This window comes from Oncorhynchus mykiss, chromosome 7 (assembly GCF_013265735.2).
Source record: "Oncorhynchus mykiss isolate Arlee chromosome 7, USDA_OmykA_1.1, whole genome shotgun sequence".
Classification (NCBI taxonomy): domain Eukaryota; kingdom Metazoa; phylum Chordata; class Actinopteri; order Salmoniformes; family Salmonidae; genus Oncorhynchus; species Oncorhynchus mykiss.
The window spans coordinates 49,424,538-49,441,811 of NC_048571.1; the positions used below are offsets into that span (position 1 = coordinate 49,424,538).

Consider the following 17,274-nt stretch of genomic DNA (forward strand, 5'->3'; position numbering starts at 1 on the left):
ATGTGGATTTAAAAACAGAACCGTTTGAAATTGTTTTGAGCTGCTTATGTTGATCATTATGTGTGATCTACGGCTGTTGTGCTGCTAGTTGCCTGACAGTGTTGTATGAGGTAGCATGCTTAGAGCCTGTCCCCTGACTGTGACTGCCATGATAAGGCATCAACGCAAACAACAGGAGAGCATCTGACAGGCTATTTCTCTATTGAGTGGGACCTGGTGTTGTCATACTGTGGGAACCCTGCTTAAATGGTCCAGACTGGGTCCCGCTGACTCTTTTACAGTAACCCCTCCTCTGTTCTACCAGTGAAGACAACAACAGCACATTGTAGTTGTAGGTCGGACCTGACATTCCTGACAACACCACACCTCGTCTTGTTGTTCCAGTCCTGGGGGAGTCTGGGAACATACACCCTGCCTCGCCCTCACACCCCACCCCACTCCGTCTTCCTCCTACCCCTCAGTCCTGTCTCCCTCGCTCCCTCTGCCCTTGTCTTGCATTTCCTGTAAACAGCAGGGTGGAGTGTAAGCCTATAAGGCTGGACTCTTCCTCCCTGGGGATTACCTGGCAATGACCTCAGAGGGCCTGGCTCCAGGCCTGCTGTAGCCCACGCCCTGCCCTGCCGCCCCATAGCCCTGCCGCACCAGAGACCGCCCAGCCACCACGGTAACAGTGGACAGCCACCACCCTCTACAACAATGCACTCAGGACGTATCTCTGAGCAGAACTAACACAGCACAGAGGCAGAGAGGAACTACAAAGGAGAGGATACACTAGAGGCTGCACTAGGGAATTGCCAATCATACTGCTGTATCCCAAGGTCCACTTTAAGCCTTTTACCATAAGAGAAAATAATTATCTCTCTCTCTTTCTCTCTCTCTCTCTTGCTCTCGCTCTCTCTCTAAGACTAAAAACATAAGTTAAATGACTACAGCAGCAAAATTATATACAAACTATTGTGGTTTGGTCTGTTGCGGGGTTATTCCAGTGGGACGACATTAGTTAATTGGTGCTGTTGATCTGACTGGTACTGCAGGGTACAGAAAGTCATCACAGAGCACATTGACTGCCCCCTGAGTCGAACACAAGGACCGACAAGACACCGTCCTTGCCAACTAGGTTAGCAAGACAGTCTCAGTCAGACTCAATGAGTTTCAGCTCTGAACCAGCAGAAACCTAGTTTAAACAGGCAGGCAAGCACATTCATTAATAGCTGCATATATTCTAACTTTACATTTCTTTATCCTGCTTATGTTTACACTTACAAACAAAATATGCTTTTCTTTGCCTTTCTCTGCTAAACAGTGTTTGAACTGGACATGAATCAAACCTGGTGTAAAATGTTGTATGCTGTAGTAACTTTCTGACTTTGTGGTAACTATTTGCCTTATTTTGTGGGTATATCCCCTTGTCTCATTTCCGCCCACTGTCCCTTGGTCCCTCTGCCCTCAACAGTCCCAATCCTCTCTGTTGGGCGGCGAGAGAAGAGTGTTAAGTTAACTTCTGAATACATGCTCAATAAATCACCCTGCCATCATCGGCCCGCAGGGCTAGGACAGTAGCAATGTCAACCCCTCAGCAAGAGCTTAGCAGGAAAACATACACATGAATGCACACACACAAACACATATGCACGCACGCACGCACGCAGGCACACTCACACACACACACACACACACACACACACACACACACACACACACACACACACACACACACACACACACACACACACACACACACAGACACAAAACAGACACAGCATCCCTGGCAACAGAAGTCTATCCAGGGAGAATGCAGCCGAGGCGACAGGGCAGATAGGCCCCTTTAGATCAGTTAGGTTTCAGACTTCTAGCAAACAATGAGCCCAATCGATAACGTCACCAGCAGAAAAAGATCCTGCTCTGGGGGACTATTGTCTGAGAAATGGAGGAGATTCAAACGTGTGGCACATTGGTTTCCAACAAACTCCAGATAAACAGTGAGGTCATTGATCATGATAGGGAATGGTATTCATCCACGGAGACTCGCAGTGCCTATGAAGTCGACAATAGGCCTGGTTTTGTGAGAAAGGCTTCCCTCTGAGAAGACATGCAGGCTTTTAGCCTCTTCTAAAAGAGAACTTGCATGGAACTATGGGTCAAATATGCATTGGAAATAAGCAACTTAATAAACTGTGAATCAAAATTTACAATAATTGCATAATACAACTCTCTATCTAAAATGTATAAATAAAAATAATGAATTCAAATGATCAATATACTGTAAGTGTGAAATAAGCAACTTTGCACGAAGCAACCAGAAATGGCAGCTGTGGCAATTTCCAAGGAACTGGTGTGAAAATGCATTTTTTTTTTAAATGTTAAGAGTCCTGTAGTAATGGCCAGTCCCTATTAACACACACCAGCCAACAAACAGGTGTCTAATTGTGACTGTGGGTGGCCTGGGCTGGCTGTAGAGAGTGGTGGCAGAGACCAACGAGAGGGATATTTGGTCCTACATTAGCAGGTCCCAGTGATTGATCCTCCTATCTCTATCTCTCTCTGCTGTAAATCTCTCCATCCCTCCAGGGCTCAATCAAAGAGAGGCACTCAGGGAAACCGCCTTTAATATAAGCGATCCTAAACTTAACCACAAATGTCAGGGACAAGAGAGCAATTAAACCAACCCACTCTTACTCCTCCCCCTTCTTTCTCGTTTTCTGCCATCACTTTGTCTCATTTCCATGGCTCTCCCTCTCTTTCTTCCTCCACTTTCTGTTCCTCATCACGCCTTTCCCTCCCTCTCTTTCTAGCACCCACTTTCTCTCTCATCTTTTGTAATCCAAGTCCCCTTGTCCTGCTTTCTACAGTACCTCTCTCTCTCCCTCTCTTTCTCCCTCCCTCTCTCCCACCCACCCACCCTCCCACACACTCTCTCTCAATTTTAATTTTAACCCATAATTACTTCTATTGTGAATAAACCTGAGCTCTGTCTACGGTGTTCAGTCTGTGAGCTATTCCATCCCCTCAGACACACTATGAAGCGAACACCAGATGCGACCCTGAAATCCAGGAAATGAGAAAGCGGGATAAGCTCTCCCACAAGCATTGTCCATCTTCCCAAACTGAACGAGCCTCGTCAAATCAGGCAGCTCATCTCTCACAGAACATAACACTCTCCAAGAAATCTGGTCAGCCAGGAGCTGATGTTCATTTGAGCTACAGTTATCTTGAAGCTGGTCTGGAGTTTGCAATGTTGAAGTGATGCAGCCTGGCCAAACCAGTCCACTGGACGACAGGGGAGAGTGGTTATGGGGAAGAGCCCTCTGCCGACTAGGGTTGCAAAATTCTGGTAACTTAAAACAATTCAAAGTTTTTCAGAAATCACAGTAGGAGGATTTCAGGATTTCATGCTTATTCCCTCCTGATTCTAGGAATCATCCAACTGTGATTTCCAGTGAATTTTGGGAAAGTCTCTGGAATTTTGCAACCCTACTGCAGACTGAACACTATCTTTTTCAGTTCAGACGACCACTGAAGAGGCCCAACATCCGTGGTTGTGAATTTGTTTTACTGTATTACTGTACCTCTCAGGCTCCTGCTCAGGTGACTGGGGTTTGCTGTCGATCCCAGGGAAGCTGTTCATATCCACATAACCATCGTTGTCATTAGAGGGGGCCACTATGCGTTTGGGGTCCTCAAAGAAATCTGTGACTTTCATGGATCTGGTAGGTCTCCCGCCAGGACGGATCTGGATGTTCTCATAGTCAGAGCTCATAGCTGGGATGTTCTCATATTCAGACGTGTCTGCACTGGGGAAGGAGATAGAGCGGGGTTTGGTCAGGGGGAGGGGCATGAGTGGGCGGCGGGAGCGCTCCTCGAAGGACTCCACCCTGGACACGCCCCTGCTACCATAGGCTTTAGGGTCTTCTTTACTGAGGTCTTTGTAGAGCAGGAAGGTGGAGGGAAGGTCTGGAGGGCGCTGCTGGGGCTTCACCATACGAGACTGGGACTGAGGGGAGCCAGTGCTCCTGCGCTCCAGTTCCAGGAGTCTTGTTGGGCCATGGTGGCTGGACTCAGAGGAGGAGCGCGAGGAGCGTATGCTCCCGTCACCAAAGCCTTTAGTGTCCGTTTTCCTCTTGAACTTCAGGGTCAGGAAGCGCTTGAATGAGGACTTCTTCTTCTTGGGCTTGTTGTCTGTGGACTCAGGAGAGACGCTGATCAGGAGGGATGGGGAGCTCTTAGTGACCGGTCTCTTGGTGATGTAAGCCAGCTCAAAGGGAGGTGGGATGTCCACCAGAGAGGTTGGCATGGAGACATCGCTGGACGACTGGTGGCTCCGCTGAGAGAAGCTTCCGGAAGAAGTGCTAAAACATGGCAGAGAGAGGGTGTCATCTGTCCTTTTCATCCTGCCATCATCCTTCAGGGATTGGTCGGCCTCTATGTGAGCTCCCAATGATAGTTCTCGACCCTCTGCGGAGTATGAGTTTGGGTATAGTAAGAAGGGGCGTGGCTTCAGAGAGGGGATGAGTCTGTTGACCTCAGGCTGCTCAGGACGTCGCAGAGGTTCTCCGTCCTGGTCTAAGGCCACAGTACAGTAGTCATAAGTACTCTGGTACTCTGATGTCTCCTCAGGAACTGTCTCAGGGACATAACCCGAAACCTTCCCAGAGTAGGAGCGCGACCGCGTCACAATGCTCTTCCGGTCCAGAGACATAAAGTTCTCCCCCTCAGAGTCAAAGCCGGCCTCCTCATAGATGTGCTCCTCGCTGTCTGAGTCTGAGTCATCGTGATAAGGTACGATGTGGCAGTCTAGCTCCTCTATGTCCTCCTCGAAGGCCTCTGTGGTGTGGGCAAACACCACCCTATTGGTGAGCTCTGGGGTCCGTGTCCGGTCCAGGTCTGCTGGCACTGTGATGTTACACAGCCTGAGACGGGGCTGGCAGCTGTTCCGCTGGCTGGAGAAAGCCTGCTCACGCTTGGCTGTTCTCTCGCTCACACTCCTCCCTCTGATCTGCTTCCTCTCCGTGTCATCCGTCTCATCATCGTCCCCAATCTCCACATAGTCCTCTGATGAGGCACCGTCCAGCTGCTGAAAGTCATGTGCCTCAGGGCAGAGGGAGTCATCGATATCTGCGTATTCATCCACATCATCTATGGCTGTTTCTATGTGTTGGGAGGATTGTTCAGGAGTGTCCTGGACCTCACTCTCTCTCCGTTTAACCTCTAGCTCTTCCACATCGTCTGATGACAAATAATAAGGCTCTTGGTTAGAGGTGCCTGCTGTGTCCATCTCCTTTGCAGTGTGTGGTTTGTCACCACAGAATGTATCATCGTGATTCACCTCAGGGTAGGCGGCGCTCATCCTGTCAGCAGGCACTGCCTCGATGACGGAGTAAGGCCCAAACACATCCTCAGTGCTGCCAGAGAAACGGAAATGGCCAGAGGGGTCCTTGGTGGCACGCTCAGGCTGCCACACACCTGTGTCACCGGGCTCACCAGTGTCACATGTGTAAACAGGCTCATCTGAGGGGCCAATCACATCGTAGGGATACTCCTCGCCGACGGGTGGGAGTGTACAGCAGTGTGCTCCCAGTAAGAGATCCTCTGCTTCCTCTTCAGCCTCATCAGTGGGTACCTCACACTGTAAATATTCACCACCAGGTGAGCTGACTTCCTCTCCAAGCCCAATGTCAGTGTCTGCAGCAGGCTGACTAGGGGTGGTCCCATGATCATGATCTTCGGTGTCTGGTTCTTCAACATCTTCTTCTGGGTACCCTATAGGTTTATCAGATGTTTCAGTCTCCTCAGCTAAACTCTGATTATCTTCCTCCTCCGCTTTGATTCCCCCCCTTTCCTCATCTCCTCTCTCACACAGAAACACATTTTCACTCTCAGGTAGGTTCAAGTCATCTGCTGCAGTACAGTCTATCTCCTCGGCAGCAATGTGAGTGTCAGATGAACCAGTGTTTCCCATTTCAGATGCATTGTTCTCTCTCTCTATCTCATCCCCCTCCTGCTCATTCTCCTTCTCACCATAATCTGTGATGCCATTGTCATTAAGGATTTCCTCTGTTGCTGCTTCCTCCTGGTTGTGATCTGTGGAGTGGGGTATGGGGTCCTCTGACCCTTCCTGGTGGTCCTTAGGTTCCCCCTCTGAGGAGGTCAAGTCTCCATTGCTCAAACCGTGAGGGGGGCATTGCTCTTCCTCTGCCTCTGTCTCAGATGAGGAGGGTCTGGGCATTGCAGCGGTGGGAAGTTTGGGACCCCGGGTAGAGGGACAAGGCTTTGACATCAGTTTGGACTGCACCTTGATCGTTAGGTGACTCCGGATCTTTGGCCGGGGAACTTGGAGTCGCTTCTGTAAATCTGGAAAGGAAATGACAGAAACTGTGATTCATTGCAGTTCAAATACAATATTCAACCTCAATAGTAGTTGAAGTAGTAGTTGAAAGTGCAATATCCTACCTAGAATCATCTTTCATTAACCTTTTATTAATTTGGTTGGCTTTTGGATGTATGGATATAAAACAAGCAACCCCTTAGCCTTTATTAGTCTTTATTTGGTAAGAGAAAGGCTGCAGATATGTCTCAAACTCTGTGACATGCAGATGGCTAGAGGGGACGCATCTACAGGAAAAACAACACACCCATAGGGAACATACTGTAGGAACAATAACATCTACCTGAGTGGAATACAGAGACGTATTGCATGCTCTACACTTTACAGCTTATAGGGCATGATCATAATGAAATGACATGTGGAGACAGAAATAAACAAACTTTCATTGTCTTTTACCTCTATGTCAAAGTCCCCTGTTTAGAAAATCAGATACTGTATGCAGCATGTACCTCACAGTCAAGTCCAGTGTTTTCTACCAACTTGCTTTGAAGGGTGGAAAACCTGTCAAAGATAGCTGACTGGTTGATAAGTCTTTTGGTGAAACACACCCTTACTTAACTAAACTTATACACCCCTGGTCTCTTCCTGTTATTTAGTACCTGCCCTGACGCACATCCTATTAAACTTTGTGTGCACTCTGTACTCTACCTCCTTGTCCATCTGTCTGCCTCTCTGTCACTGTGTGCGATTCTGTCTGTCTGTCTTGTCTGTCTGTCTGTCTGTCTGTCTGTCTGTCTGTCTGTCTGTCTGTCTGTCTGTCTGTCTGTCTGTCTGTCCGTCCCTCCCTCCCTCCCTCCCTCCCTCCCTCCCTCCCTCCCTCCCTCCCTGTCTGTCTTATCTGTATGTAAGTCTGTCTGTTTGATCTGTCCCTCCCTCCCTCCCTCCCTCCCTCCCTCCCTCCCTCCCTCCCTCCCTCCCTCCCTCCCTCCCTCCCATGTCTGTCTGTCTGTCTGTCTGTCTGTCTGTCTGTCTGTCTGTCTGTCTCTCTCTCTCTCTCTCTCTCTCTCCCTGTTGTTTTCCAACACTGCTAATTAACTATTCCAGCAGACTCCCATTGAAGAACTCGACGCAGGAAGTCCACGAAGGAAGGACATTAACAGCGTGCCCTCACTCCTCCATGAACCCTTCTAGGAGTACAAATTCTAACAACACAAATGGACTTCCTTTTTGTCATTCTTCCTCTGACACACACACACACACACACACACACACACACACACGCACACTTTTTCTGAAAAGGTCCTTTCAGTGGGAAAAATAACATTAAAACAGAGAAAAAACAAACTTCCAGTCCCACAAAGTCCTTCTGCAAACAACAGGATATGAATTACGCAACAAGAATTCAATTAAAACAAACGGTTGAAAAACAAAGGAAAGATAGAAAAATAGGACCATGACTGTGCCAAGCTTACAGGATAATCATGAAATATCCCCCATCACATAATAACAACAATTCTATAAAATACTCTGTGAATAGGCCAATCACCACAGTGCAGTAGAAATGCAGTAGAGCTACCTTTGGCTTCACCTCTAAACTGGCATAAATAATCCCATCATACTGTACCTCATACAGTATAACCGATATAGGATTTTCGGATTCAATACGGATTCCGATTTTAGAGTGGAAATATTCACCGATATATCGCCCGATATTTTCATAATTATAGCTGGAATTCAAAATATACCTTTTTTTCTGTATGGATTGCGCTTAATAACATGACACATGAATCGCCCGAACAGCCCAAGGACAGAACTACACAAACTGGTTCACCTATTATGGTTAATTGACTTTAATTCTGCAATAGCTGTTATCTCACCCAAAGTGAGATTTGACACCCTATTAGTTGATCTATCAAAGAAAAGGAAAAAGGCCTAAAAAAAAAGAAAAACTAATCGAAACAATAACCTGTTTGGTCTCTGATCCTGTAGTGATTTTAGTTATTCAATTTGTTCTCCAATGCTATTTCAAGTGGTGTAGGGAAGAAAAAAAAAATTGTTTAACACAAAATTGAGAAATGCTAAATCACTTTTGCTCTCTCTCTCTCTCTCGCTCACACACATACACCCACACTCGGAGTATCCTTTATGTAAACACAGTAAGTAGATGAGTAGGCTATATCAGGCTCCCAATTTATTTTCTTGAATATGCATCGTCACTTGAATTTTAGCCTACATACCTGTGTTCATTTTGGGACATCATCCGCTATAGCAACCGAGAGTTATCCACGTGTTTTTTTTTCAAACGCAGGAATCAACCGCCACAATATGTCCACAGGTTCTGTGAACTTATCCCAAATTCATGTTGAAAGTATTCAAGTGGTCTAAATTCAACATCTCTGGTTGTTTTTCCAAGTACTGGCTACTACTCTGTCAAGGTAGTAGCTGTTTGCCTACAGAGCCGGCATCCCTTTTCTTTAGCTGATGCGCGACTGGTGCGCTCGCGAAGTATACCGGAGGCGCTCTGTCGCGCATCCTGAGAAGGAAGGTCTATTTCGCGGACATGGAACACTGACCAAACCCACTTCATCCACATTCAACTCAATAAAAGGTTTGCATTTCGAATTACAATAGCTATACATGTACACCATAAATTCATGTATTTCAAATGAGCAAATCGTTTGATATAAATTGCAAATTGTTTGTGACCTATTTGCCTACCTGAAATTGATTTATTTGGATTTGCTAGAACTTTCATGTATTTGACACGTCAGTACAGAGTTGGATGCATTGAATGTGTAAGTATCCCAGGCTATAAGCTTAATGAGACATTGTTCATATTAACAGGGTCGTTTTTAAGCATCTGGTTTCAGTGTCTCAAATTATTCACATATGACTAAAACAAATGTGCATTTAAATAAGAACAGTAGCTTTCCTTTTCATTATTGATATCTTTATTGATATAGAATGAACATAATTTGAATCTGAGATAGGACTGAGTACTCTGTCAGCATAATCAGTTTGAGTCATGATAAACTTGTGTTGTAATACCTAATATTCCAGAACATATTTGTCCCTAAAACATTTCCAGAATACTATGAACTCTAAAGTTCCCCAAAACAGTTTCTAAAAACAGTTTCTAAAAACAGTTTCTAAAACAGTTTCTAAAAACAGTTTCTAAAAACAGTTTCTAAAAACAGTTCCCCAAAACTGTTTCTAAAAACAGTTTCTAAAAAACAGTTTCTAAAACAGTTCCCCAAAACAGTTTCTAAAAACAGTTTCTAAAAAACAGTTTCTAAAACAGTTTCTAAAAACAGTTCCCCAAAAGAGTTTCTAAAAACAGTTCCTCAAAACAGTTTCCAAAAACAGTTTCTAAAAACAGTTCCCCAAAACCGTTTCTAAAAACAGTTCCCCAAAACAGTTTCTAAAAACAGTTTCTAAAAACAGTTTCTTTGGGACACCAAAAGCGTTTGCTATTGGCCCGACTTCCTGGCTCAGCATCTGTTGTATGATTGGAGGAAAGCAACCCTTTAAAAACCTCTCTTCATAACAGGAAACCTCTCTCCCTGTTTCCTGTACAACAGGCAACACTTCCTTAGCAACAGATGGACAAGGTTGGCAACATTAACCCCTTGGGTAGGCTAATGTGGGATGATTGAGTGGTGCTGTGGCTCAAGGAAAGCCAAACTTACAGTAATCTCCAACTGAGACTCAGACTCGGGCTGTTCAAGGACACAGAGACGTCCTGAAACACAGGGGGAGACTGGGATAGTCAACCACCTGGGGCCTCTTTTTTGGCAGCTCGCATCGCTGGTTAAACGGCCACACGTTGGGAAGGGACAATCTTACCTCTCTATTCTTTTCTTCTTCACACTTGAAGGTCAGACACTGCAGCTGATCCTCCTGGGGATAAAACAGAAGTGGATGGAGAAAAGTACAATAGAATAATCACCTTGAATCGCCGGAGGGCACATGGCCTGTGGACTGCAGAGGTATGCTCTGTGTTTCACGTAGCATGCTCCCCAGTCCAGATGGCTTGGTGCAGAAAGCACTGTGTGTTGCAGATCTATTAGGTCACAGTAGGTGATCCAGGTCCTTGAGACTGTATCTGAAATATGTTTTGCACCTGCTACTGTATGTGGAGTTTGTATTATGTTAAACAGGCTGATTAACTTGTGCAAAGCCTCAAATGATAACAGAGTGGAGTTTTGCTTGTTGTTGTCATGGAATATTCACGGCATATTAGCCTACTATTCAAGCCAGCCAGGTCAATGTTATATGTCAGTAGCTCAGTTGCAGTGCCTGCCCTTTTGTTATCCAGATGGAAAAGTAACTCTAAAGATAGCTCTGGCCTGGCACTGCCAGTTGTGTTTCTCTTTGGATTGTGCTGTATTCAGTGTAGCTAAATCTGACCTTTTTTGGTTTCACTATTATTTCACAAATATGATTTGCAACTGGAGGACGGGTCTTGTGTAATGTGTCATGATAGATGTGGACAGAAAAGAGAATGGGTTCAGGGGTAAATATCCCTACAGACGTAGTACAGACCATAAAACAACATGTTTTGAACTCAGGACGCACATTTCCTGGACTACGAGGGTCTGTGCAGCGCTCTATCCCACCACCTGGAACAGAGAGAGAGAGAGAGAGAGAGAGAGAGAGAGAGAGAGAGAGAGAGAGAGAGAGAGAGAGAGAGAGAGAGAGAGAGAGAGAGAGAGAGAGAGAGAGAGAGAGAGAGAGAGAGAGAGAGAGAGAGAGAGAGAGAGAGAGAGAGAGAGAGAGAGAGAGAGAGAGAGAGAGAGAGAGAGAGAGAGAGAGAGAGAGGACATCAGGAAAAACATGTCAAAGAACGAGAGAATAACCTGACCCCCCCCCCCCCCCCCATTCCCTCTGCTGCCCCAAACAGGAAAGAGATCAGGGAAAGAGGTCAGAAACTTGTTCCCAGTCCTCTAAACATATCGAGATGTTTCGTAACACCTGCTCTACTACACACTGGACATGGACGTGCTCAATGTTTTTGTCCCCAGTTTAAGTTGTCAGACATTATTTCTGTAATGCAGCCAATTACTGGAAACCACCGTTTTAGTTGGTATGAATTCTCACTGCCAAACATTGCACAATGTGTCCTTACTGTGTGTCCTTGATGTATTACCTGTAAAGTTCAATTCAATGGAATTATTAGCCTTGATTACACTTTAGTTGGAAAGGGTTGTTGTGTACTGATGAGTGTGATTTCAGAATGCAATCAAGGAGAAATTCTTATCTCCTTAAAATGACCTCAACACCTTTCTAATTAATGGATGGTAAAGTGTGACACACGTCTGAAACACTGAAAGAGTATTGGCACATTTTATTGATCACAAACCGAGACAACCAATAAATCCTTTAGAGACTTGCTTGTTTGACCTGAGGTTTATACACACATTAAGTTACTTGAGTATTGAAGCATGGAAATTAAATGAAAATACAATCAAATTAAGACAAACCACTTCAATGAATTCAGTTGATTGCGTGTAAATTGACCTGCGTCGGATGAATATCGTGACCCAAATCCACAGAAATAGCACATCTGGCCAAAGAAGCAAAGCTATTTTTCTCTATACCAAAAGTAAAATAAAAAAAACCCGGGGTCAGAAATGTGCGTATACTACAGTATGCTCTCACAACAGCATAAACTAAGGACCACTACTCACACCTCCCCCAGTGACACAGCCTGGAGCACAGTATTGCAGTAAACAGGTAGACCTGGGACGTCAGCGCTTTATCAAAAAACAGCAAATACAGGCTTTATTCCCCACAGGCCCAGGAACCTCCAACCAATCAATACAGCAGGCTTGTATCACCACAGCCACCGAAACCAACCCAGATTCCATAATACATATTGCAACAGCCTTATGTCTGGTTATTTTATTTACTGCACTGTAACTTTTGTGTTAGCACTGGGTATAATAATTGTAGAGTTTCTCCTCAGATGTGCGGTGCTTGAGAGTTTTGTGCATTATGTCTCATTATATGGCACTTCTCTGGATTCTCTGTAATGATCTTTGTGTACAATGAAAAAGGTAAACGCCTACATACGAATTAAATGTTTCCCCAGTTAATAACAAGGTATTATTCCTGTCTGTCTAAAGGGCAGTGCCACTGTACAATGGCTGTCGAATCCCTTTGAATTAGCCGAGAGCCTGGAGAATAAGAGGTCAGCTTCTGATAACAGACCACTTTGTTATTAGACTTTCTCTATTCATAGAGAGACAGTCCTCCAAGCTTGACTGTAAAAACAGCAATTTATAGGCTCAAAATACAACCCCTCAAGAAGCATAGCAAAAAGAGTTGTGTGTGGCCTTTAAAATAAAGCACTATGGCACAATCAAAACATTAGCCGATGGCCTTTAGCCAGATAGATTTATGAGCACTGTAAAGATCTATCCTATTGAGAGTGTTTGTGCACATACTGTATATGGCTTTATATTTCCTCATTCTCTGCAACGTGTTTCTGTTTTTCATCGTAATAGGACTGAACAGTTACGGTTATGTCTCATGGTTCTGCCCATGATATCATGTGAAATCCCTAGTTGTGTTATCAGGCTCAGTATAGCCTGTGGTACTAAGGGGCGGGTCTTTGTCTAAAGGAAATATTAGGATAATGAAACAATTCCTTTGCCTGGATTTGCTCCTCCTGTGGACTGTAATCTTTCAGCCAAAGGAGACTGGGAAGATGCAGATACTACTGTAGCCCCCAAAATATATTTGGCAATGCTTTGCATTGCATAGGCATTATTCCAGTGTAACTATATGGAAATAAGTTATGTAATTACACTGCACAAGGATTTAACAAAGAAATGACCGCAGCAGTAGATATTTTTGCTCAAGAAGTGGAAAGTCCATTGAGACGTTTATGCAAAATGAATAATAACTTCAACACAAACTATAACTCAGTGGTCATTTTGTAAGCCGAGGCTGTGTCGTCTAACCTTTACGGTGGGGGGAAAAATGGAGTGCATTTACACAGGCACAACCATAAGAAAGAAAACATGTAGGGGGTTTCACATTGCATTGACAATGCATCTTTCGTCACTCTGCCTGTGTGTATATCTGAGTGAGTAATGTGACATCTGGGTGCTGGTTTGCTCAGCGATAGCCCACTACAGAAGTAGGGAAAACACAGAAGGTTGTTGTTTTTGGTTCTTCCGCCAGACCTGTGTGACTTCTACACAAAGATGACAGGGTGGTCTCTTATCCCCACCACCCTCCCCAAAACACTGCTTCTTGGCAGCTCAGAGCACTTCCTTCTTGCTCAGGGCTGTCTGTTGGGACAATATCAGTAGCTCCACCTTTTTTCCTCTGCCTTTGATTAATTACGTATTTTCTATTTACTGACGGACAGGAAATTAGAAATCTAGGTCAAAATAACATTGTTATTTAGTAATATGGGAGCGCCGGTCTACGAGTGATGCATATTCAGCATTCACAGCTGACACTCAAAAGTGTCATTCTAAACTCATTTTTTAAATTAATGCCATGCAGAGTATTTGAACTGAGTTTTGACAAAAGTACACTGTCCAAACTTCACCTATCGGGTGTAAACTGAATGTACTGTATGTGAGTTCTCCTGCCCTTCAGCGGAGGAGATATGGGACCAGTAAGACCACTGGACTGTTAAACTGCTCTGCGTGTTGTTCACCAGGAGTCTAAATGGGGCGTCATGAATCAGTCTTGTTCTATACCAGCAGTCAGTGGTACACATCAAAATATAATGAAAGTGTAATTGTCACATGTTTCATAAACAACAGACGTCAACTGTAAGTAAAATGCTTACTTACAGGCCCTTCCCAACAATGCAGAGAGACAAATATAGAAAAATAATAACTCTAGGAATAAATACACAATGAATAAAGATAACATGGCTTATACAGGGAGAACCAGTACCGAGTCGATGTACAGGGGTACGAGCTAATTCAGGTAGATATGTACTGTACATACACACTAGGTAAGGTAAAAGTGACTAGACAACAGGATATAAAGTAAACCGTAGCAACAGCGTATGTGAGGAGTCAAAAGAGTTAGTGCAAAAAGGGTCAATGCAGATAGTCCAGGTAGCTATTTGGTTAGCTATTTAGTAGTCTTTATGGCTAAGGGATAGAAGCTGTTCAGGGTCCTGTTGGTTTCAGACAAAGTCAATTTGCGTACGATGGAGCACGCACGCGGGCGGTTTGGGTATGGTGTGAGGAAGAAGAGGCGTTGTTGTGACCTCTTCCAAACTGTGTTGGTGTGTGTGGACTATGTTAATTCCTTATTGATTCCTTAGGGATGTGGACACCGAGGAACTTGAAGCTCTCAACCCGCTCCACTACAGCCCCATTGATGTGAATGGGGGCGTGCTCGGCCCTCCGTTTCCTGCAATCCACGATCAGCTCCTTTGTCTTGCTGACGTTGAGGGAGAGGTTCTTGTCCTGGCACCACACTGCCATGTCACTAACCTCCTCTCTATAGGCGGTATCATCGTCATTGGCCTACCACCGGCGTGTCATCTACTGTACAGTACAGGAAGTGCCCTTAAAGTTTTGTCCTCATGTCTTTACCCCTTTTTCTCCCCAATTTCGTGGTATCCAATTGTTTTTAGTAGCTACTATCTTGTCTCATCGCTACAACTCCCTTACGGGCTCGGGAGAGACGAAGGTTGAAAGTCATGCGTCCTCCGATACACAACCCAACCAAGCCACACTGCTTCTTAACACGCACTGTGTTAAGAAGCAGTGTGGCTTGGTTGGGTTGGGCATCCAACCCGGAAGCCAGCCGCACCAATGTGTTGGAGGAAACACCGTGCACCTGGCAACCTTGGTTAGCGCGCACTGCGCCCGGCCCGCCACAGGAGTCGCTGGTGCGCGATGAGACAAGAATATCCCTACCGACCAAGCCCTCCCTAACCCGGACAACGCTAGGCCAATTGTGCGTCGCCCCAAGGACCTCCCGGTCGCGGCCGGTTGCGACAGAGCCAGGGCGCGAACCCAGGGTCTCTGGTGGCACATGCCCTTAACCACTGCGCCACCCGGGAGGCCCTTTATCCATTATTTACATTCATACATTTTAGTAATTTAGCAGACGCTCTCATCCAGAGCGACTTGCAGGATCAATTAGGGTTAAGTGCCTTGCTCAAGGGCACATGAACATATTTTCCACCTAGTCGGCTCTGGGATTTGAACCAGCGACTTTTCAGTTACTGGCCCAACGTCTTAACCGCTAGGCTACCTGCCACCCAATGTCCGTCGTTATGTCCAGGGATGTTCTGGTTTACTCAAGATAACTTCTGTCACAATCTCCTGATATAAGCAGGACATACCACACCCCACGTTCCTAGGGTCCAATGGGTGGGCAAGGTGACCCGCCTGTAGGTAACAAGCCAGTGGGATCCTCTGTTGAGGACCTCTGAGGTACTGCTCAGACTAAATGGCACATAGTGTGTCATCCATATTCAGATCTCTGTGTGTCTGTTGTGTCCTCCACATGCACAAACCCACACATACCTTTTGTGAGGGTTGTTTGTGGTCAGGGTTTTGCTGCGGTGGTCTTAGCAGGAGCTCACATGCACAAGAATCCCCAGGAGATGGAGGGAGGATGCTCCGTGCACTGGCTATTGCCTTTCTCACCAGATCAGCATAAATGGCAAAGTCAATTTTCATTTATGGCAGTACAATAGCAATGTTATTAAGTGCAATAATAATAATAATAAACGTAGCTGTGTGGGGCATCAGTAAAAGGACATTCGATGAAAGGGGGACTTTTCATGGGATATGTTTGGTGACATTATTTTTCTGTATCTTTGCGTTTTTGTCCTGCCAACCTCCATATCAACTGATGTCTATCACTCTGGCCACCTGCATTGTGATGGATTTGCTGTTGCCATGGCAACGCGGGGGTCAAAGAGGTCTGTTTTTGATACAACGGTCCCCCCTCTGAATGTCACTAATCACTGTCTTGTGTAAACAGTTGACGACGGATATTGTTTGTCCCTTTATTATCAGTTTTAAAATGAAACCACCATCTCTCCTTTTCTCCAGGGTTAAACTCCCCTCCTTCACCTGTCTTTTGTGATTCCAGTCGTTATTGCCCAGACAGGGGCTCGCCTCTTGACAAGGATTAGGGATATGTTGTGTCATTCGTCGCCATTATATGGATCCACTGTTGAGGCACCATTGCAGTAAATGAGAGATTAAACCTCAACTAACCGGGGCACTTTACCCTAAGTGGGCAATAAAAAGGAATAGCTCTTGATAAAGTGTTGTGGAAAGTGCAAAGCGTGTATAGTCTGTCTGTGTGTGTGTGTGTGTGTTTTGAGTAGCGTTTCATTTCCCTGTAACGAGGTTGTGGCACATAAAGGTGAGACCCAGCTGGGGTCGGAGCTGGAGCAGCAGACAGCTGCCTTTATCCGTTAACCTCTTAAACTCATACACAGCCTTAAACGGCCTTTACAACCTATTTCCTTCAGACCTCATTTGTCACTCCTCCAGTAAAACCCAATTTCCCTCCGACCACTGAGCACTGTTGAAATGTATCTGACTGTTAATGAGTAATACATGTGGTGATAACTCGAGAACAATTCACTCAATCACAATCAAATACAATTGATTAGATAGACGAGATTTCTCAAATTGCATCCCGATTCATGAGCTGTGGTATTAAGTAGCGCAGTTGTTATGGCAGCCGCCTCTCTCTTTTGGAGTGGCATTCACGGTCTTGATAAAGCCATGGTGGATTGACCTTGACATTGTTAGCATAAGATCTCAACGTTGTGGCAAGACAAACACAGATTCTCAGATTCCCTGAAGCGGAGCGGACAGATTGACAAGGCAGACTGACCAGACAGACACTCACACTAGCACACACTCCATGTGAGGGTAGAGTCGAGTGTACGCCATTTTCAAACATTTACTCTGTTTCTGAGGGCTCTTGGGAAATTG

At 45.3% G+C, this 17,274-nt stretch overlaps 1 protein-coding gene across 2 annotated transcripts in view; it reads right to left on the bottom strand.

The window, feature by feature from the left end:
* LOC110527956 (FYVE, RhoGEF and PH domain-containing protein 5) overlaps positions 1-8,845 on the bottom strand; it is a 44,346-nt gene extending 35,501 nt beyond the window's left edge. For both annotated transcript variants that reach the window (XM_021609605.2, XM_021609604.2), the window contains exons 1-2: positions 8,560-8,845; positions 3,567-6,348 (exon numbers count right to left, since the gene is read on the bottom strand). In XM_021609605.2, coding sequence (XP_021465280.2) covers positions 3,567-6,348; positions 8,560-8,569 — 2,792 coding nt within the window. In that variant the 5' untranslated portion in view covers positions 8,570-8,845. The remainder of the gene's footprint in view (positions 1-3,566; positions 6,349-8,559) is intronic.
* Positions 8,846-17,274: the final 8,429 nt, after the last annotated feature.